Raw genomic sequence first — 21,836 nt, forward strand, 5'->3', positions numbered from 1 at the left:
GAAACTCCTGGAAATCGGTATACTTCCGGGGGTGCCTGCCCTTGGCAATTAGCTTTACAATGTTTTCTAGTCTTGAACCTATTTTTGATGTCTTTACCACAGAGAACTCTGTCTGGCCTGACTTGAAATGTATGCTTCCAGGTCGCTTTACACTTGCTGAATCCCTTAGGTTAGCCCAGAAATTGAAATTCAAGGTCTAGACCCAGGCCAAAGTGGAGGACTTCTTTCAGCCCACACAGGGTCCAAGCTGCAGACACAGGCTTTCTTGTCTCGGTGTGCTTTGACTCGTGGGCAGCTTCCCTGAAGCAATGGCCCCTCAGGAGATTAGATTTCCTGTGTTTCTCCTTCTTGTCTTACATCAGCACCAACCTTCCTTCTCCCCATTCACACCCAGGCTTCCTGCTCACCACAATTAACAGCCCTTCTTGTCTCCAGCCCCTCCCCCCACCAGGCCAGCTTTCCTTATATTCTTGCATGCAAGACCTGTGGGGTTTAAGGGAACTGTTTTAAAGTGCTTAAATCTGAATGTGGAGGGCAAACAATGAATCCCCAAAGGTCCTTTCTGCCCGACTCTGCTGTCACAGGTCACAGTTCATTTTCCTGGCTCTGTCTTTTACAAATTACCATTGAATTTAGCATTTATCTTCCCTGAGTGACCTGTACAGTGAGTGAGTGTGTGTGTGTGTGTGTGTGTATCTATGTCTGTCTGTGTGTGTGTGTCTGTGTGTGTCTGTGTGTGTCTGTGTGTGTCTGTGTGTGTGTGTCTATGCGTGGCATGTATGTGTGGCAGGAGGGGAGGCTGTTAAATATAACCCACAGAGCATTTGTGAACTGAGACAAAATGAAGTTCAAGTGTGGCCTGGCACAGAGGACAGTTCTATAGATGTAAGATCAGCTTCACTAGCCAAATCAGTGCTGGTTATGTGGTGGGCAGGCCTGGCTCCGGTTTCCTGCAGAACGTATGAGGCAAATACTGAGTGTTTGTTTTCCTTAGGAACTGTATGGAATGTTCTGTGTGGAGCCAGGGTCTCTGTGGGAGGCCAGCCAGCCTAAAATGAGCTGCTCCAAGGCAGTGTGTCATGGAGATCTCTGGGACATGCATACCTGGCAACGGCAGGACTTTGTGCCTGGACTGCCCACAGACCTGCTGAACTTTGCAAAGGCAAGGGCAGTTCCTCTGAGTTGGGCTTATGCCCTTTGACTCTGTTATCTTTATACACCTGGTCCACTAAGCTATAAAAGCAGTAACGTTTAGCAGTCTCCCTGCAGCCTGTTCCTTCACAGTTACCAAACGTCCACATCACACCAGAGACCGCCATCATGACGAAGGACCAGAATGGAACCTGGGAAATGGAGAGTAATGACAATTTTGAAGGCTACATGAAGGCCCTGGGTAAGAGGTGAAGGGGACTGGGAGACAGGGGACATTAAGAGGACAGCAGATTGGTCCTTGAGGAGATGCTACTGTGGGACTCAACCGAGCTGTGTGCAAACCCTCTCCAGAGTTATAGCAGTGCAAAGTCAGCTAAATCCTGGGAACTCTCTGAGGCTATTTCCCTACCTAGAAATAATAATGTGATAAGGTTAGAATGTCCTTTGTACAGTGCATGCCTGACAGAAAACATACACTAAACAGAGGATATATACACATGTGTACATGTGTTCACACACAGTACATGCACATATGTATAGGCACACATACCACGACTGGCATGGTCTGCCCTGAGAGAACAACAGTCAAGTCTCCTGCCTTGTCGTCACCATCTCATGGATAAACAGTTGAGTCAGACATCACCACCAATGACTCCTCCTTGAGGTTTTTTTGTTTTTGTTTTTCGGCCTTGACATAGAAAACACTGAAGGACCAGCCATCCAATTCTCTACCTAGAGACATTCAGGCTGTCGGAGGCTGAGAGAGACTTTTGTCACAGGACTCAAACCACTCACTGCTTATCCAAGTTCTGCACTGGGTCAATGGCTGCTAATCTGTTTGTGACCCAAGTTAGTGACAGGGCAAGTCTGTAGGTCTCTCCTGTAGAAACATATGGTCCTGGCCACCTCTGGGCTGTACTTGGAAGAAGTTGGAGTGAGTTGCCATAGGGGATCTCCAAATAATGGCAGCAATCAGGCACTGGGCAAAGAGCTTAGCTACTGAACTTCCCTACAAAACCCTGGTCATCTTTTCTACCTTGAAATTCCCCACATACAGAGTTGCATCCCTGCATGTACAGGAGCCATTCAAACATGAGAGAAATGGCCACACATGGCCACAGAGGCCCAGTGATTAGTGTATGGTGGTGAGAAGTATCTCTAAGAATGGGCTTGTGGGGCTTTCCTCTGCAACTAAAGAAAGACAGGCAAAACTCCTCTTATCAGAGCTCTGCCTACTAGGACTAAGATACCTAATCTATTTGAAACAGAGTATAACAGGACCTAAGCAAAAGGGAAATATTCCTGTCACATTCCTGTTTAGCGACATGAGTGGCTAATGGAAATGGGGTTCTGAGCCAAATATGTAGTCAATTAGAGCATAGTTCAGAACCATAATTTTGAACATTATCATATAGATGCGGTAAGTAAGCCCAGAGTGAGTGCAGCCTGTGCCACGCCCAAGACTTCCTCTGTGATGTGGGATCAGGTTCTTGACATTTCAGGGCCTTGAGTTTTCCATCTGCCAAATAGAAATAACAACACCTGCATTGTGGCTTCTCTAGATTGTACAGCTGTGATTTTGAACAACAGAAGCTCATAGCACATAGGCTGTTTGGAAGCTCCATGGTTTCTTAGGTGTGCTAGACAACCCAGGCACATAGACTATTATCAGAAAGCAACTTGCCTTTTGCTGTTTGCTTAAATGATATCAAGTCCAAGGCCAGCAAGATGGTCCATTGAGTAAAAACTCTCAGCACACAAGCCCCAGGACATGACTTTAATCCCTGAAATCCACCATGGAAGGAAAAACACCAACTGAAAAGCTGTCTCCTGACGTCCACATACATACCATAGTACACACATGCCACCAACCCCCACACACACACCAGCCACGCACATACACACAATGATAATACTTCACAAAAATAATTCCTAGTTGACTTTAGAGATAACACCTAGTTCCACTTTAGTGTCTGGCCCCTTGGATAGACTCCTAAAGTTCAATGCCTCAGTCTGAAGGTGGAAGGCAAACATTACCATCCTCCGCTGAGGCTACACCTTTATCTCACTGAAAGAAACCCTCTCTCTACCTCTGGCTTCCTCTTTTACACAGGCGTGCACCTCAGTGGGCATAAGGGACTTATAGGTTGTGACTGTGATGTTTAGATACTTCTGGGTTGATGTTCCTAAATCCCTAGCATCAATTGCTCGCTGTCTCTTTGGGCTTTAGTAATAATGTGCAATCAAACATTGTATTAGACTGATCTCAGTCTAATGAGCAGACTGATTCAATCCTTTTCAGCAGCTCCCTGACTACCACAGGGGATAACTCTAGCTAAACACAGAATGTGGGTGTCTCTGTGCCTGCTTTGCCCAGATGCTGATAGCTCTCTGTCTCAGGGGTCTAAGGACTTGCCCTGCCTGGATGACACCACAAAAATACCTCATGCAGAGTCACTTTCCCAGCACTCAAGCAGGACACCTGATTTCCTTCAGCTACAGGGCGGGGCTGGCAGTGATTAAAGTCAAGAGACTCAGCCAAGAGCAGATGAGGAGCGGCTGTCCCGTCAGTCTACCTGCCAAAAACAGCTCCACTGATCTGTTTAATTTTTGCCACACCCAACTGAAAGGCAAGGTTGCCTTCTCAAGATGGGAAACTCAATGAGGTTTGCCTGTGGTGCCCTTTTGTGCACTTGGCATTTGGAATGAACATTGCAGAGGTCTTTGCAAATCCCCAGATGTGTAAATACTATTAGGGGTGACATTGTTCTCTGCCTATGAACCATTACTTTCTTGGACTTTATAACTCTGTCCATCAATGAGGAAATTGACTTTCTCTGGGGGCCTAGTTCTTTGTGCCGTAGGGAGGGAGACACTGTTGAGACGCTTCTCTGAGCAGCACCATGGCTTTGTCAATAGCCGAGTGGCTCACTCAATATGCTCTCCTCCACCTATGACTCAGGTACTGACCTCAGCAGAATGATGTGTCACAGCAACCTTTGAGTTTACCTCAAATTAACAAAGTCATTAAGAGCTCAAGGGTGTGTGTTCAGGATCGGTCAGTGGTGCCTCCTCTCCTGCCTTGGGCACTCCTAGTCTTTGCTAGATTATCTCTGACCCTGAAGTCATCTAAGTAGAGTCACCTTTAGTTACGTCTCATTGGTCTAGGGTTGAGTGGATCTCCCTGGTGGTCCTTGCTTAAGGGCTCTCATACAGTGCAAGGGGATAGTGGCTGCAGTTGGAGCCTTCTTGAAGCCATTTCCACTCTAGCTAGGGATGCTGGCTGGTGGCAAGGACCTCACTTAGTTGTGGCTGAGGACATATACATGGTCTCCCCATATAGTATGGGGATTTTCACAGCATGTGCCTGTGCCCAGAGAGGGGAGGCAGAGAGGCATGGTCTTTGTGGCCCATTGTCAGAAACCACCAGGTGTCTCTTTTACTGTGTTCTGTTGGTCCAAGTGGTACATTCCCTTTCTCCATTCATAGGCCACTACCAGAGATCTCACTCCTCTGAGAGAAGAATGTTAAAGCCACACTGTAAGACAGATTGGATGGGATACTGTCATTTAGAAAAGCACAGTCTGTCATAGATGGGGCACCAGATAATCTTAGACCTTAGCCAATAAATGTCCACAGTTACTAAACAGAAAGCAGAGCAAAGAAAGTCCCAGTGAAGACTTTCCAAGTCTTTCAGGATAGGGTGTTGGAGAAAGTAAAAGAATCCAAGCAGAGATGAAGCTGGGCCTGGCCATGGTCACGTGCAGAGTCATAGACATGGGATACGAAAAGGAGTTGTCTATTCAGAGCTGAAGGGGAAGGAGAAAAGAGAGTCGGAGATACATGAGGATGTTTAGCACAGTGTACCACGTGTGAATTCATCCTCCAAGGACAGCGGACTGCCTCCAGGGCAGACGCATGTGAGGCTCCCACACTAACTCAGGCAGCTGTTTATTGCCTCCAGTAGCACAGAATTGGAAGTGTGTCTGAATGGTCCTGGAAGATAGGGAAAACTGCCAAGAAGGGTGAGCATGGAGATAGCCAGAGCAGGGAGGGGACTAGACATGGAGACTGGGTAGCAAAGAGACTGGGAAAAGGCAGCCCTGAAAACAGGTAATCATATTATGACCTCATCAGTGGAGATGGTAACAGGGGTGCTTCCTAAAATCAGCTGGGCAGGATTAGATCTTTTATGCTATACATTGTCCCCGATTTGGGAAAGAAAATCTTATCTCAATTCCTGAAAGATGGTGAGGGCCACTTTTTTTTCCATTTAAAGCAATATACACAGACTTTAAAAAAAGAAAAAAAAAGCCAAAAAAACCAATGTTTTCTTCAAACAGCCTAGTAGGTTTCTAGTAAGCTCAGCACCAGGAAAGGGGTATCCCCAGAGACAGAAACCAGGCGGCCCCTGTTGAATGCTCTCTGCAGAAAATGTTTCCTGGACATCTGCAAAGTGCGAAATCCCGTTCTAGCTTTTGCTTTTGCAACTGGTTTTTCTTCCTGCTGTTACATTTGTGAGGCGCAGGGTAATAAACCCAAAAGCTTTCAGTGGACTGTTGGCAGTAATTGTGGGCACACATTATTTTCATGCCACAATGAGCACACTGTTAGTGTTATATTCATTATTTCATCTTAACTAGCTCAGGTTTCAACAATATATTGGCTACCTAAAACACACTAGGAACTCTTCTAGTCACCGGTGATGAAATGGTTAATTAGAGGATAGTCCCCTACCCTGGTGGAATTGATCTCCTGGCAGGTGGGAGGAAGTGAGGGGCACTGAAAGAGAACACCAGACACTGTGTGAGATAACTTTGCAAGTATTTTAAGGAAAGTGGAAAAGAATAAATGTGTGAAGCGTGACAAATGTCGAGGAAGACAACTTAAAGAGTTGACAGTACATACGGCTAGAGCTTGACTCTGAGCTGTGTCCCAAAAGCAAGGACAGTAAGTGCAAATGATTTGTGTGTGTCCAAGAAGGTAGACAACAGGAAGGCTGGGGTGTGGCAGTATGCAGACGGTTGGAAGAGACGAGAAGAGGCTGAGGGTGGAGAGATAGGCAGAGGTTAGACTAGGAATTTTGTTTTTCTTTTTGGCTCCGTATACTCACTACACATCCGAGCCTATTGGGGATATGGATGTGTAAGACCTGGAGCCTGGAGTTAGGCCTGAGGATAGAAGGGCTATTTTCCATTTGGTAAGATGAGGAATTGGAATCCCAAAGAAGCAGGGAAATTTCCTAGGGACACATGGGACTAGGAAACAGCAGGGCCTGGACTTCTAACAACATGCTAGTCCTTCCTTACTAAACAGGGTAAGGGTGCCAGGTGATGGTGAGAAGGGACTTCATTCTGAGCAGAACTAATTGGGATGATGGAGATATCCAAAGTAGAGAGACAGCATCTCCAGAAACACTGTAAGAGGGTCATTAGGGGTCCCTAACTGACAATCAGTCAGTGTCTGATGGCCTACGAATGAGGTGATTGTACAAAACTCTGGATTTCTGCTGGTGTTGACAAGCCAATGAAGTTATTCAAGTCATCAGAGTCGTAATTGCCCTATGTGATACCTGGTTGGACTTTCAAATGGAAAAGTACTGAGGCAGAAAAGGCCAGGTGACTATGATGCATGCTTCCCTCTCCACTGGCCTCACATTCATGTGCTGAATGGACACTTGTATCCCTGACCTCTCTCTCAGTGGAGGACATTGGACTAAGGGTGCAGGGTGCAGAGTGCAAGCCCAGGGTGTCCAGCCTGCCTGAAATAGCCAGGAAGAGACAGGCAGGGGCCAGTCTAATTCCCTAATAAATGTGTCCTCTGGAGGAGGAAATGGTAAGGGAAGAAAAAAAAAGAGAAAATTGTTCTTCCACCCGGATTCCCCTTATTGCCTGGAAGTGTCAATGATTTGGGAATTAAGGGGTCTAGGTTCAAAGCCCATTGAGGCTGCACTTTGAGCAGCTCTCAGATTTCCTGTGATAGATCCCTGTGCATCTCTGCTCTTTAATTTACAAAGTGCACCTGCCCTTTCAGCTTGCAACTTTAGCTTTCTTCGCAAGCACATTACAAGGCATTTTAATGTTGAGTAGCATGCTCGTATTTCAGCTTTATGGCTTGCATTGTTCAAAAGGCAGTTATGAAAAGTGTGCTTAATAAAGTCACTTTGCTGTTGTTGATTTGTTCTTCCACAGCAGCAGCCATAAGCCGTATATATTATTCAGAAATAGCTTGTCTCTGGACCCTTCCTTCTGAGATAGAAATTCACTTCACCTGGCTATAAATCAGGCTCAGAGGTACCTTTAATATAGAAAAACAGATAAAACAAACTTGATAACCCTAGTGTGAAAATATCATATCTGGAAACAGTTTTCACTGCAAAGTCCAAAGAGAAAGTACTGTGTGTGTGTGTGTGTGTGTGTGTGTGTGTGTTCTATAGCTACATTTAAAACCCTTTTGATTAGAAATATCTAACAAGAAATCCACCAGCAGAGTATTTGGCTTCCTTCCCCAGGGTGGAGCAGAGGTGACATGATTAACTGGCTTGTGCAAACGCTAAAGGGTGGCCAAGAGGCCAAGTCATTTTTCAATCTGGAGGCGAAGCAGCGCTTACTTCCATTTGCATAGGGGCCCTAATAGCACTCTCCCATCCCTTGTCAGGAAGATTGACTCTGCTGCTGTTTCCAGGACACACCCATTCTCTCAGCAACTGGCCGATTCTTCTGCCATCCCCTTTTCTAGGCAACTTGGGACAGGCAATAATTTTTTGCTGCGATCCACTTTTCCAGGCAGCCCAGGACAAGCAGTAATTTTTCCTGGGGAGCCTTAGCTATGAATGACAAATGGGCTACATTTATAGGGACACTGTGGAGCTGGATGTGGCTGAGTCCACCATTTAAATTCTCTGGGTCGTGATTTCTACTTCCACAGAGCGAATATAGATTTGCTCGCTAAGGAACAGCTTGTTCGCCACAATTTCTCCACAATTTCCATTCTTCTGTAGTGTTTGCCTGGGGCACTCCCCTTTCTTTCACTTGGGTAACAGCATTCTTTTCCTAAGCCCTAATGATGACTGCCTGAGCTCTGTGAGCACAGCAGAGACTTCAGCATGGAGGCTTGAGCAAATATCACTGACCAAGCAAACTAGAGGGAAGAAGGTGACCCAGCCTGAATGTCCCATCAGGCTGGATAAAGGGCCCCATGACAGCTACAGCTATAGGATCTGGTAGTTGTAGGGATACATAAATATGCTCTGAAACTTTTGCTCTGGGCTAAGCTGATCTGGTCCCTGTGTAACACAAATAGACAAGGACAACAATGGAGCCCTGTGTGCGGTGAATACTTGCAAGCACCTGGGTACCTTGGATAGCCTTTCCCATCAAGCTTGCCGGCTCCTTACCGCAATAACGGTAGGAAATGAGCTTTTCCGTCCTCATTCCCCATCCCCCGGGGAAAACTGAGGCTCTGAAAGGGAAAGAAGTTTCTGTAAGGTCACATAGCTGGGAAATTGGGACTGACCTGACCCTTGCCCTCGTTCTTTAGTGCCAGGGTTTCTAACAGTGGAGTGCACAAAGTGACCGGGAAGGATTTACAGTTCTAACAGGTTTCCTTGTTCCACTGCTGTTCCTGCTGCTGCTGGTGGTGGGCCAGTGTCTTTAGCAACCACTGTCCCAGACCACATTTCTCTATTAACAAATTCATATTATCTGAACATCTACGATGAGCATAGACCTAAGGCTGGTTCTGGTGGGGGACACATGGAGCAAAACTACAGGGGAGGAGGGGGGTAGAAGAATAATCATGCCCATAGCAGAGCTATGTGTAAGACAACAACTAACTCTTGCTTCTCTCATATGTAAAGAAACGCGGCGTGTCCTGGGTCTGCGTATCCGGTCCTGAGCGATTTGCCTTGTTAAAGAAATGAATGAGTCTGGCTGCACACATCATAACCTTCCCTATTCCCTCTGCCAACAGATATTGATTTTGCCACCCGCAAGATCGCAGTGCGTCTGACTCAGACGAAGATCATCACTCAAGACGGTGATAACTTCAAGACGAAAACCAACAGCACATTCCGCAACTATGACCTGGATTTCACCGTTGGGGTGGAGTTTGACGAACACACAAAGGGCCTGGACGGCCGGCATGTCAAGGTACTTCTGGGTGGGTGGGTTTTCACTGAGGCTGTTTGTGCACAGGCTGGATTGCTAGCTTCACAGTGCAACAAGCCCAGGAAAGCTTAGGTAAGGTTCAGGTAAGCAGGACCAGAACGGACTTAGTAAGATTGATAAGGAGTAATTAATGAAGGGCTGAGAAAGGACAGGCAGGGAAAGGAGGGAGGAGAGGCCTCAGATCATGTGAGAAGTTAAGATTACACGGCTGAGCAAGCAGTTGAAAGACCAAGATGGGCTGTCCTGGCAATGGATAACTACAGAGCTCAGCAAGCAGTTCACCTGGACGTAAAGAAGCAGCCATGTTCAGCCAGCTCTGCCCAAGAAAAGAGCAGAAGATCAGGCTCCTGGTACCTGTTGAGATGTTTAGTTTGTTTGTTTTATTCATTGTTTTTTGTTTTATTTGTTTTGTTTTTGTTGTTTTGGGGATTTTTTTTTGCTTGTTTTGGGGGGCTTTTTTTTGTTTTGTTTTGTGTTAGTTTTTTTGGTTTTTGTTTTATTTTTTTTAAGGAGTCCCTGAGAATTCAGGTGTTTTGACACGTAACCCTCACTTTTTTAGATGATCCAATTAGGAAATCCTGATGCAGATGAAATAAAGATAAAACTCAGTAGACCCAGTAAAGTCAGTAATTCAGTCTCTGTGACTTGTTGTGGCTTCTGTCCTAGCAGAGACTTAACTCCCAGGCCATTGGAGAGGAAACCCTGCAGGGGTCACAGGCCACCCTTCTAGTACCGGAATTGCAGTAATCCTCCCTTAGCCAAACTCTCGCTTCCCATAGTTTTCATTAGCCATGCAGTCCAAAAGCAGAAAATGGGAAATTCCAGAAATAAACAACCCCTGAGGTTTACAGTGCACATCAAGTCGCATGGTACAGTCTCCATGGCCTGTTCCATCCTGTCCAAGGTTAGTCATCTCCTTCTCCAGCCTATCTGCCCTGTGTACAGTACTCACCCACCAGTCACTTGGTCGCCATGTTAGTTCCATGGAATAGATGATGTTCAATTCTACCAGAGATGACACTGAGGCTCTTGGAACATGCACATTATTGATAAGAGGGGGCTACTGTATTTGCACTGGTCAACCCTGAAAGCACACAGAAAACAACTCTCACCTGAAGGTGAAGGGCTATCTCTGAGCCTGAGACCTTGACTCTAAGGAAAATTTGTAGGCCTTTATACAAAGCAGCTGTCCATGAATAGAGCAGAGGCTGCTAAGCTGCAAGCAAGTGTGGGGTGGGAGACGTAGAGGCCACAGTAGCTCCCCAGCATTGCTGTGTTGTGTCACTGCCCAGTGGCCTGATCCTCACACTCTGTATTCCAGTGTTTGGTTGTCCAAATCAAACCACCTGGTCAGGGCCCTTCAAACAGGAGGAAGGAAAATTTAATCACAGTCCTATTTAAAGACTCTCCTTCCTCAGTCTTGGCATTATAGTTTTGGGGCTTACATAGAAATTCTGGAAGGGCTCCTGGTTTGCCATTGACTACACCACTCATGCTCATGTAGTTTATACAGAGGCTGGCTCTGTGCCGACTTGGTTATGGGGCTCCTAAACAGAGAAGAATGGAACTGAATACAAGGTCTCTGGCAAATGAGCCCTCATCTCCAGCAAAGGCCCAGCCTCTTGGGATGACACAGTGATACAGGATCTGCCACCCTTCTCTGCCCACTCACCACAGCTGCCCCTTCCCAGGGGAAGTCACTGTCCTGTTCTTCCAGGAGCTCTTCCCAAGCCTCAGACCTCTCCCAAAGTGAGGAACTCAGTTCTGGTTCCTCTCCTGGGCTGGAAGTATTAGAGACTGGCTAGCTGGAATCTTTTTGCCCTACCAAGACAGAGACCATGGAGAGCGAAGAAGCTCTTCAAATGCTCTTCTCTGGCCACTTCTATTTCACTTAGTGTTTGGCTATACAAAGTGGCAGCCATAGGCAGGTAGGACCAAGCATTAAGTGGTACCCTCTAATGTCATTAACCCTGTGCCAATCTCAGGAACGGGGACCCTTAGCCAACAGGTGTTAGAGCTCCCCTGTAGACTGGAAGTCCAGATTTCTTAACACTGACCATTGTTAGAGCTTTTAGATCAAGACTCTGAGATTCTTGGCTCTAAAGACTTGATAGATCTCTGACGATCTGGTGACCAGGGTGATAGTTTCTAACCCGAGGCTCTGTCCAGCTTTTTATCTTTCTTACATTTCAGCTCTCCTATGAGCATGCTTAGAGAGCCAGAGATAGGGGTGCCATGACCAATCACAGTCTTGACACTTTAGCCCCAGTCAATCTGCTAGGACATCAGGGGAGGTGAGACATTGCAGGTTCAGTGAGAGTTCACCAAGGCCTGGGATAGCACAAGGTCTGGTCCCAACCATTTCCAACAAGCTTGGCTAAAGCCAAGCCTTCAGGAACCAGAGAAGTTAGCTATAATCATCAGGATCCTTCCCAAGGCATTCATAGAGTGTTCAAGTTGGCTCGTCCGTCATACAGGCAGTCCAGCTGGCTGATGGATTGACAGACCTTTTGTCTGAAGGACTGAGGGCAGCAAGGGAGAGTCCAACAAGTGCTAATTAGGGAATCAAATTAACCCATGCCCCAACATCTTCACTTACACACACACATACACACCACCACCACCACAACCAGAAGGAGTGCTTACCATAAGAACTAATCATTGGTAGTGATTTAAATGTATTTTAATAGTGCTTAACACCTTCCCCCTGCTCTAAGGAGCAGTCAGTCCCTCTTACCTGCCTCAGGAAGAAACACTGTTATTCTGTGAAGAGAAGGGCACATCTTTCAGTCAAGTGTCCTGGCACTCACAGTCTCCTCTATCAGGGAAAATTAGATTCAATGCTTTTTGCTATAATAATAATAATAATAATAATAATTTTTACAAAAGAGTTAAAAAAAAGGACAAGGGTAAAAAGTATTTTGGAGATCTTCCACCAGAGCCTTCCTGATATAAAAAGCCCCAAAGGTCGACTTTAGGACCCTTGCTGTGGGGCTGTGGGGTGATGGGTCCACAAGCCTTTTCTGAACTGTGGCCAGAAAACTAATTCATCAGACTCCAGAACTAATGGGAAAGTCTGCCTCTGAAGGTTTGCATCTCTCCAGTGTTCCAGGCTAATCAGTTCTTGATTCCTTTCCCTGCTCTTTGCGGTGTGAGGCGAGGCTTCTTGAAAGCTAACCCTCTTCTCTCTGATGAGAGAATTCTCTCTTCCTGAATCAAGTCACATCCTTCTGGCCTTTCCTGTTTCTGAAAAATTCTACTTGTCAACACCTAGCCACCCCACCCCCACCTCGCCTCTGGCCTCTCCTTTCCCGTTCTCCCTCCTCTCTAAGATCATCACTTAGCATCACTGCCTTGTCTCCTCTCTGCCTGCAACAAAGCCAGGGATAACAATCTCTCTTTCTCTCCATCTCCTTCTCTGTCTCTCTCATACACACACACATGCAAACATACACATACATACACACACACACACACACACACACACACACACCTGGTAGGATGAGATATATTTTACTAGAGGCTAAATAAAGGTCTAGTCCCATGAGAATTACAGCTCAGAACAGGTACCCTAGGGACTATCTACTGCCTGGAATAGGAACAGAACCCTTTAACTCTGAGTGCATGAGCCCCGCCCCTCCTCACAAGCTGTGTGTGCACATGTGTACGTGCTCTGTGTGCAGCACACTCTCACTCCCTAGGGCTCCACTTCTCAACTCTGAACATTCTCAGAACCTTCAAGAAAAGTTGGCATTCATTAGGGAAAGGAGTGGTTGCACCAGGAGCTCTGAAAGGCCCAGTTCTGCAGCAGCCCAGAGCAGGACTGTAAAAACACATCAAAGATGACACTGACTCCGAGGCTCAGAGACCTCCCTTCCCCTTCTGCTTACCATATGTTTTCCCCGCTTCTTACCCTGACTTGTTTCTAAGAGAGTTAAAAGCCCTTTATCAAAAATCCAAAAGCAGGGATGGAGGTGTGGCTCACTGATGTAACACTTGCTTAGCATGCACAATGTTCTAGGTTCAATCTTCAGAGCTTAAAAAAATACACATATATTTACATATAAGACATAAAGAAGTAAGTGAACAGCTTTGAAGATACCCAGTCAGCAAAGTTCTTGCTACACAAGCATGAGTCCTTGAGTTTGCATTCCAAGAACCCACATAGAAAGCCAGGCACACCAGCACATATCTGTAGTCTCAGTGCTGGAGAGGGAGAAACCCAAGGATCGCTGAGGCTTTGCTGTCCAGGACAGTGCAGGCAAATCACTGAGCTCCAGGCCTAGTATGCTGGAGAGTAATTGAGAAAGGCCTTCAACATTTATCTCTAACTTCCACATACACACACACACAAACACACACACACACACACACACACACACACACTCACATATACTGGCACACACATGCAAACACACTAACATGCATGTGCATGCATCAATAAATAAAAAATAATTGATATCCATATAATGAAATGTAGATTATATAACCATCAGAAAGAATGAAGGGCTGATTCCTAGCCCAGTATGAATAAATTTGGAAAACATGCTAAGCTTCAGAAGCTACACACAAAAGACCATGTATTATATGAAGACTCATGACATGCACAAGGAGTAGACAACAGAAGAATACTGAATGCTAGTAGATACAAGGGAGGGAATGTTCTGGATACATTAGTGAAGATGATCACACAACCTTGTGACTATACAAAGAAAACTGAAGTGCCACTCTCAAACTCTATAGAACTGCAGACTTTAGCAGAGTGAATTTGATGGTTCCATATATATATATGTATATATACATATATATATCACATATATGTATATATATATATCTATATATATAGTGATTGGAATTGGGGAAAGTAGACAGGGACAGGGCAAATAGCACCATGTGACTTTGGAGGCTCGTCCTATGGAGGGCAGCCCAAGATGGTTGGAGAAAAACTGCCTTGGAACGTTGCAAGTAGGAGCATCTCCACAGGTCAATAGGTTGCTTCCAAGCCTAGAATTTAGGGGAAGTGATTCAGACTTGTAGAAAAGTTGCAAGAGAACAAAGAATAACTTTACACTCTTTGCTAAGTGTCACCTGTTGTGGGTACAAGAGAGATGGTTCAGCAGTTAAGAATCTTAACTCCTCCTGCAGAGGACTCAGGTTCAGTTCTGGGCACCTATATCAGACAGCATGCAACCACCTGTAACTCTACTTTCAAGGAATCTGATGTTCTCCGTCTCCACAGATATCTGCATATGTTTGGTACACATAGATATGATAATAATGTTTTAAAAACAGTTGCATATTATTAATGTTTTCCCCTTGTGATTTTTAAAAATTTATTCATTTTATTTATATGAGTACACTGTCACTGTCTTTGGACACACCAGAAGAGGGCATCAGATCCCATTACAGATAGTTGTGAGCCACCATGTGGGGTTACTGGGAATTGAACTCAGGACCTCTGGAAGAGCAGTCAGTGCTCTTAACCTCTGAGCCATCTCTCTAGATGCCCCTTGTGATTTTTATTATGTTCCCATGATCTCTGTTTCTCTCTCTCTCTCTCTCTCTCTCTCTCTCTCTCTCTCTCTCTCTCACACACACACACACACACACACACACACACACATACACACACACATGCACACTGAACAATATGACACAACCTGCAAATAATTTTACTTCTGAAGAATTAAGATATTGGTTCTCTTCCAAGATTCACAACTTCACTTTCCCTTTGTAGCTGGCTTGATATCCAGTACAATGCATGATTGTCCTCTTGTTGAGAGGGCCTGAAGTTTAATTTGAGAGCTGTTGGTTACAGACAAAGTGTGTGTGCCACTACTGCACTCACAGGTTATCATCCCACGAGGGTTGTCATTGTGGTTCAAAGATGCCATAACTGGGTAAGACTATTGGGTGCTTCCCCCTTTTGGAAGATTGCATTGCACTTTTTGGTACTATGAAAACTGGTCCAGGCAACTAAGGAATACTGTGCTCTCAGTATTCCCCAAGGAAGAGGATACCAACTGGCTACCCAATGGTCAGCCCTGAAAACATACAAGTAACATTATGTGGACTGAGCAGACTGTATTCATATTGTTAAACAGGTGCCGCACGTGTACAGACACACGCACACACGTACACACGCACACACACACACTAGCAACAATTATAAGAAAAGGAGGCCATGAATTTGAAGAGGGGTACATGAGAAGTTTTGAAAGGTGGAAAGAGAAGAGGAAAATGCTATAATTATAATCTCAAAACAATTTTTAAAGAAATAGAATAGTCTTTTATAGGTCTATGCTTCAGCTATTGACTCTCACAGACTGAACGCTGAGCACCTGTATCTCATTTGACATAAAGAGCCTTTCTGAGAGACTCTGGCTTTGGAAGTGGGAAAGGCAAAGTCACAATCGGGCTCCACCCTCTGCCTCCCTCCGTTCTATCCAAACCCTGCCCTTTCCGGAGCTCTCTCCCTGTCCATTTTCTCATTCAAAAGTTATGGCTTTCTTAGCTGCAGGATCTTTCAAAAACAGTTTGAGTCTGTTTTTAAAACCTCTCCAGACACAGGGATGAGGTCAGCAACTAAAAGCTGGTCATGATCGCAAACGCTGTAACCCCAGCACTCTGAAAAGCTAATACAAAGACACAGCTGGTTCCAGGCCAGCATGGATGACACAGTGAGGAGGAGGCAGGTGGGGAGAGGAGGAGGAGGAGGAGGAGGAGGAGGAGGAGGAGGAGGAGGAGGAGGAAGAGGAAGAGGAGGAGGAAGAGGAAAAGGAGGGAGAGAATAGGGAGGAGGGAGAGAATAGGGAGGAGGGAGAGGAGGGGGAGAAGGAGAGAGAGAAGGGGGAAGAGGGAGAGAAGGGGAAGGAGGGAGAGAAGGGGAAGGAGGAACGAGAGAAGGGGGAGGAGGGAGAGGGAAAGGAGGAGGAATACAACTAACTAAATAAGAAATGTGAGCTTTGGAGTTGGTTCGTTTAGCCATTCTTGTAGCTCTGCTTCTCACTGTCTCATGTAGGAATAAGCCCAAAATCGTGTAACCATTACCGTGATTCATTGGTAACCAATTTACTTTTGGGTCAGAATAACTTTGGGTCTTGCTGCCCAGTGTGAGTTATTAAAATGAAATATTAGGACAGGCTCCTTGCACTAGCATTTTCCTTCTTTCTGTATTCTGCGAATTTTGCTAAGTTCCTACTGCCTGCCAAGCCCGGGTCAGTGAGACAGGTGTCACGCTGAGTTGGAGCCTCTTTCCTGTCCTCCAGGATCTCAGTCTCATACAGAAGATAGAGAAATAAACAGATACTGTCTACAGCACGTCCTCCTTACAGGGCGTGTGTGCACTCAGCTGGGACCTCCTCTAAGGCAGGACGTGGGTGGGCTTCCCTCAAGACTCTGCCTCAGGGAAACTGTCTACCACAGACTCACTGGTCAGTGTCAGCCACTGTGCTCCGTGTCATAGCAGCCACCAACAGCCACACGGCCACCAATAGCCTCTCCTTTCCTGAGCTCTGCCTGTGAGTGGAGGCATCAATGCAGTCAGCGTCCACTGGGCCTTCCGGTACAATGCAGCATGGGAGGAAGAAGAGAAGACATTCCTTACCTAAGAAGAAGATAAGAATCCTTATCTATCTACTAGGGAAGCAGCGGGGGTCTAAGACAATGAGGAGAAATAGCAGATGCCCTTTCCAGACACTTCTTCCTCCCAGAAGAGCTGGAAGACCTACGGCTAGAAATTCTCTAAGTCCTTCAGTGATAAAAGGTTTCAGATGGCCTTGAAGGGGAAAGAGACATTATTCTTTAAAAAAAAAAAAAAGCACAGAATACTTTTTTAATTTTATTTACATTGGTATTTTTGCCCTCAGGTATTTTTGTGTAAGGGTGCCAGATACCTTGGAACTGACAGTAACAGACAGTTGTGAGCTGCCATATGGGTGCTAGAATTTGAACCCAGGTCCTTTGGAAGACCAGCCAGTGCTCTTAACCACTGAACCATCTCTCCAGCCCAAGCACAGAATATTTTATTTTAAAATTAGATTTGGGGACTGTGACCACATTGATGGCTACAGTTTTTTTTGTTTGGTTCGTTTTTGTTTTTACAACAGTAAACAGTGAAATGTTCTTTGCACTTTGGTGATCTAGCTCAGTCTCTTCACAGGATAATCACTGTTGAGGATTTCTTTTACTTCCTTGCAAATGACAGGGACTAAGCAAAAGAATACATATACACCCTCACTCAGTTCCCTTGCCTTATGCACACTGCTCAGCGTCTTGCATTTTTAAGCATTTAAACGACCGGCTCTGGTTGTATTCTTCCTATGGCTGTGTAGCGGGAAGAGTCATACGGTATTTAACCAGCCACCCACTGACAGACTTTAGGAAGCTTCCAGTCCTTTGCTGTAATGAACAATCCTGTGATACATTGAGGAGGAACGGGGAGGAATAACACTGTGCATAAAGCATACATTTTGGTCAAGGTCAAATATTATTTTAGAAATAGGTAGGTTTAACAATCTGTGGAAATCAGGTTTCTATAATGCTCAAAGAGAAGGAAAAAAAAACCCCTACACGTTAGTTTATCATCAGTAGGGTTTAGAAGACATAGAAAAGAGCCAAGTGTCAGGTCCTCAGCCTAATTTTGTTCAGAAAGGCGCCAGGTGATTTGCGCATACATGAAAGCAAAAACAAAAACCAACAACCCAGCTGTGTGAAGCTCACAGGGAGTAAGACACAGACACAGTGGGGAATGAAAAAAATATATTGACAGGTGCAGTGAGTGAGCCTGATCTGGGCATCAAGTTACTAAGTGGAAAACAGGGGTATCTAGGCAGTTGTAAGTATGTGCAGGGGTCTTGCAGCCTCCTGGGTACTGGCGGGCCTGTGGCTTCTCCATCTACTGGTCAGCTCGGTTGGTCTGAAATGGAGGATGGCATTCATGAGTTCTGCTGCTGTACCTACGCTACTATACGGTTAGCATCGCAACCCAGAGAAAACCTGCAGACAAGCAGGTTCTAGGTGACAGGACCTACCTAGAATCACGTGAGCAGCTCCCTGGTTAAATGGGGGACCTTCCCTGTATTTATCCTCACATACAGTGGACAAGGCTCAAAGTGTAACCCCTGCAAGAAAATTCCCAGGATAGAAGCTTGGGGTCAAAGAATACATGCGGTATCATCAGAGATGATAATCCCAGCCCCTGGGAGGCACAGGCAGGAAGGCCAGGAGTTCACGGTCATCCTCAGTACACAATGAGTTCACAGCTAGCCGGGGCTATGTGAAATCCTGTCTTAAAACACACACACACACGCATGCATGCACGCACACACACACACACCTAAACGCATATGAAATAGAGAATTTTCAAATAATAAATTAAAAATTATTTAAAATAAGTAATAAAAGCAAAACCATAAGGAAAACTATGTGTAATTTCATATTTTGAAAGCTAATATAAAATAGTCCTCACAAAAGACTTCTCTTCCCATTATCCCTGTGGGAGGATGCACAGCACTCCCCTTGGTTACTGAATCTTTGATCTTTGACCATATGATTAATTGGATCTGAGAAGTAGTCTTATCAGCATCTCTGCTGCTATTTGTGAAGTAGAATATTTCTTATGTTTAAAAGTCATCTACTACAAGAGTTCCCCCTGTAAGCCCCTGATTCCTATGCTTGGTTGGCATGGACTGTTAGGTTAATGATCTTTTTATTGATTGACAGAGGCTCTTTATATATAAGGACATCAAGTCTTTACTGATATGCTACAGCTCTTTTTTCTCTGTTGGTTATTTGTCTGTTGACTTTGAGGCATTTTTCCCTTCCAGAAATTCCACATAGTTAATAGTTGAATTCATCATTTTGCCTTTACTAGCTCGAAGTGCTATTTTTACCATATAATAAAATGGTTGAGTCGAATTCCTCAAAAGCAAATGCATCCAGCCTGGAGAAACCAGCCTGGCTGGAATGGAGGATAGATGTGGGACGAAGACTGGAAGGTCCTTGGGACCATGCAAACAGGACTCTGTCCCATGGGCAAGGAGGAGCATGGCAGAGCTTGCAGGAATTGAAGCTGAAGATTATTTGGTCTCTTGAGGCCATCCGTGTGACTTGCTTGGTATCTGTCTTTGCAGACTCTAGTCACCTGGGAAGGCAACACCCTTGTGTGTGTGCAAAAAGGGGAGAAGGAGAACCGTGGCTGGAAGCAGTGGGTCGAGGGAGATAAGCTGTACCTGGTAAGCCCTGGGGTCTCTACTGCACTCACCTGGCCAGGCGATTTGACAAGAAAAATAGCCCTGAGCTCCAGCCAAATACGTTTGGACGTATAGTCAGAAAGCCATTCCCATCTGGCACAGGGGACTCTAGGAAGAAATCTATATGGCTGTTTCTCTGAATAGCTGCAATTAAAAAGAAAGTTTAAAATGCTGAGTTAGGAAAGCAAGATCCAAGGAGAAATGAAGAGAACTGGCTAAGGAGCTGCTGGGGAGAAAGGTGAGCCATGGAATTAAGCTGTCTGGCGGAGGTCAGGACCAGGCATCCTGTCAGTTACTGGGGGCGATGTGGGGCGGGGGAGGCTGACAGCATGAGGGGTGGCCTCTCACCCTAAGGTATGGTGGACCTGATCCCACTCCTATGAGGCTGACTTGTTACTAGAACAGAACAGAAGGGACAATGGCTGACATCCGTCAATAAACTATCACTGCCTAGACAGCTTTATTTTTCATTCTTCAATCTTCACAGCAATTTATGGGCCCCACAATGGAATGGTGAAAGAAGTTTCACTCTTTCAAACATTCGGCTACTCATTTGCTAAATGAATGGCTCATTCAGCAAATACATCCTCATTCATTCATTCACTTGTTCATTCATTCATTCATTCATTCATTCATTCATTCATTCATTCATTCATCTGTGGAGCCAGGCAGCTACCCAGCTCGAAGGTCAACATGAATGTCACCAAGATGCCCTTCAGATCCAAGCTAACTCTGCCTGAGATCTTTACTCCTGTCAGCTGATGACATGTGTGTCATTCCCAGTGTTTTCCACTTTCCCTACCTGCTGTGGCTTAGAGGATGGATTTGTTTTTTTAATTTTAGGGCCATCCCAACAGATGTTGGGCTGAGATGTTGTGGCTGAGAACAGAGTCATCATCAGCTGCATGAGCACAGTGGCCTTCCTCATGCTCACTCACCCTCTTCCTTCAGGGTTCAGTGAAATGCAGATAAGACCTGAGGTTCTCTCCACCTCAGTAAGAAGTGGGACCCCATCAGCTACGTCGTAGGCATACCAAGGGGAGCCCTTCACAAGCTCCCACCGTGTTGTTGGGCCACTGCTAGACACCTAATCCATCTCCAAGATACCCTTTCCTTCCTCTTGTCTTTGCCACCTTTTCATAAGTTAGCCCATGTTGCTTTAATCACCAGAGTAGGAGAGATCCAGCCCAGGAGGGTCATTACTTTGCATTTTTCATTTTTAGAGTCGTTCAAGCTCAATTTGAGTGTCAAAATCAAATTACTGCTACCCTGCAGGGCACGGCAGCCAATTGGGTCTGTGAGGGACACTTTGCCCAGAACAGCTAAATGTCCTCTTCCTTCTATTTTCACCCACCTGCCAGACAGTAAGAGGGCCAGGTGCTGGGCAGTAAGAAGGCCGGCTGGCACTCACCCACTTTCTGACTTGCAGGAGCTGACCTGTGGCGACCAGGTGTGTCGACAAGTGTTCAAAAAGAAGTGATGGGCGCAGGGGAAACCTGGAAAACACACAGAGTTCTCTACACATTCTGGAAAGCAGCACGGGGACTCTCTGCTTCCTGACAGAGCCCCCTTAGGTCACCTACCTGGGTTTAAAATAGAGTGTATAAAAGGAACCTACTCCTCCCCCCAAACCTGTTATTAAATAAAGAAACAAAATGTCCTCTCAGTGTTTCCTTTGAAATGCTTTCCATTTTTTATTTCCATCTCACTTACAGGCGGATGGCCGCAGTCTGACAGGCTTGTGTTGTTCTTTGTTCCATTTTGCTTGTTTGTCTCTGGCTGGTTTGTTGGTGTTATTAGGAATGTCTGCTAGACAGCACTACTGATTCGTGAACATCACCTCTGGGAGACATTCCTAAGGAGAGATATGTATCCCTTCTCCAACAGTCTATATAACAATTCATCTGCCTTCTGGTTTACACCCTGTCCTGAGCGCACTGAATAGAACTGACCCTACCCCACTCCCAGCCAAACCCCAGCAGTCTACAGTGTCAGCTGCTATTAGTTCTCAGCACTTCAGCCCTGTGCTGTGAAGTGGATTATGGAACACTGGCCCAGTGACACTTTCTCACCCACCCACCACCTGTGCAAGATACTACAGGTGATGCACTAGGAAGTCTGAGTTCGAGTTCTGCCACATCACTGCTTGGTTAAATGACCACAGGCATGTCACTTGCCCCTTCTGTCCTGGTTTTCTCTCTTCTGTAAGAGGAGAAGACAGTAGGTCACTGTGACACTTGAGTCAACGCACACTATGCCCTTG

The 21,836-nt window shown here is 45.6% G+C and overlaps 1 protein-coding gene across 1 annotated transcript; it reads left to right on the forward strand.

The window, feature by feature from the left end:
- The first annotated feature begins 1,256 nt into the window (after window positions 1-1,256).
- On the forward strand, window positions 1,257-21,254 carry Rbp2 (retinol binding protein 2). Its single transcript, XM_028758985.1, has 4 exons — window positions 1,257-1,393; window positions 9,124-9,302; window positions 19,454-19,555; window positions 21,003-21,254. The coding sequence occupies exons 1-4, from the start codon at window positions 1,321-1,323 to the stop codon at window positions 21,051-21,053; spliced, it is 405 nt and encodes a 134-aa protein (XP_028614818.1). The 5' UTR covers window positions 1,257-1,320; the 3' UTR covers window positions 21,054-21,254.
- The last annotated feature ends 582 nt before the right edge of the window (window positions 21,255-21,836 follow it).

This window comes from Grammomys surdaster, unplaced genomic scaffold (genome assembly GCF_004785775.1).
Source record: "Grammomys surdaster isolate TR1022 unplaced genomic scaffold, NIH_TR_1.0 126248, whole genome shotgun sequence".
Classification (NCBI taxonomy): Eukaryota; Metazoa; Chordata; class Mammalia; order Rodentia; family Muridae; genus Grammomys; species Grammomys surdaster.

Coding starts and splice junctions, on each gene's coding strand:
- Rbp2 (XM_028758985.1), top strand. CDS start 1,321: ATGACGAAGGACCAGAATGGAACCTGGGAAATGGAGAGTAATGACAAT. Junction 1,394..9,123: donor AGGCTACATGAAGGCCCTGG/GTAAGAGGTGAA, acceptor CTCTGCCAACAG/ATATTGATTTTGCCACCCGC. Junction 19,556..21,002: donor AGGGAGATAAGCTGTACCTG/GTAAGCCCTGGG, acceptor TCTGACTTGCAG/GAGCTGACCTGTGGCGACCA.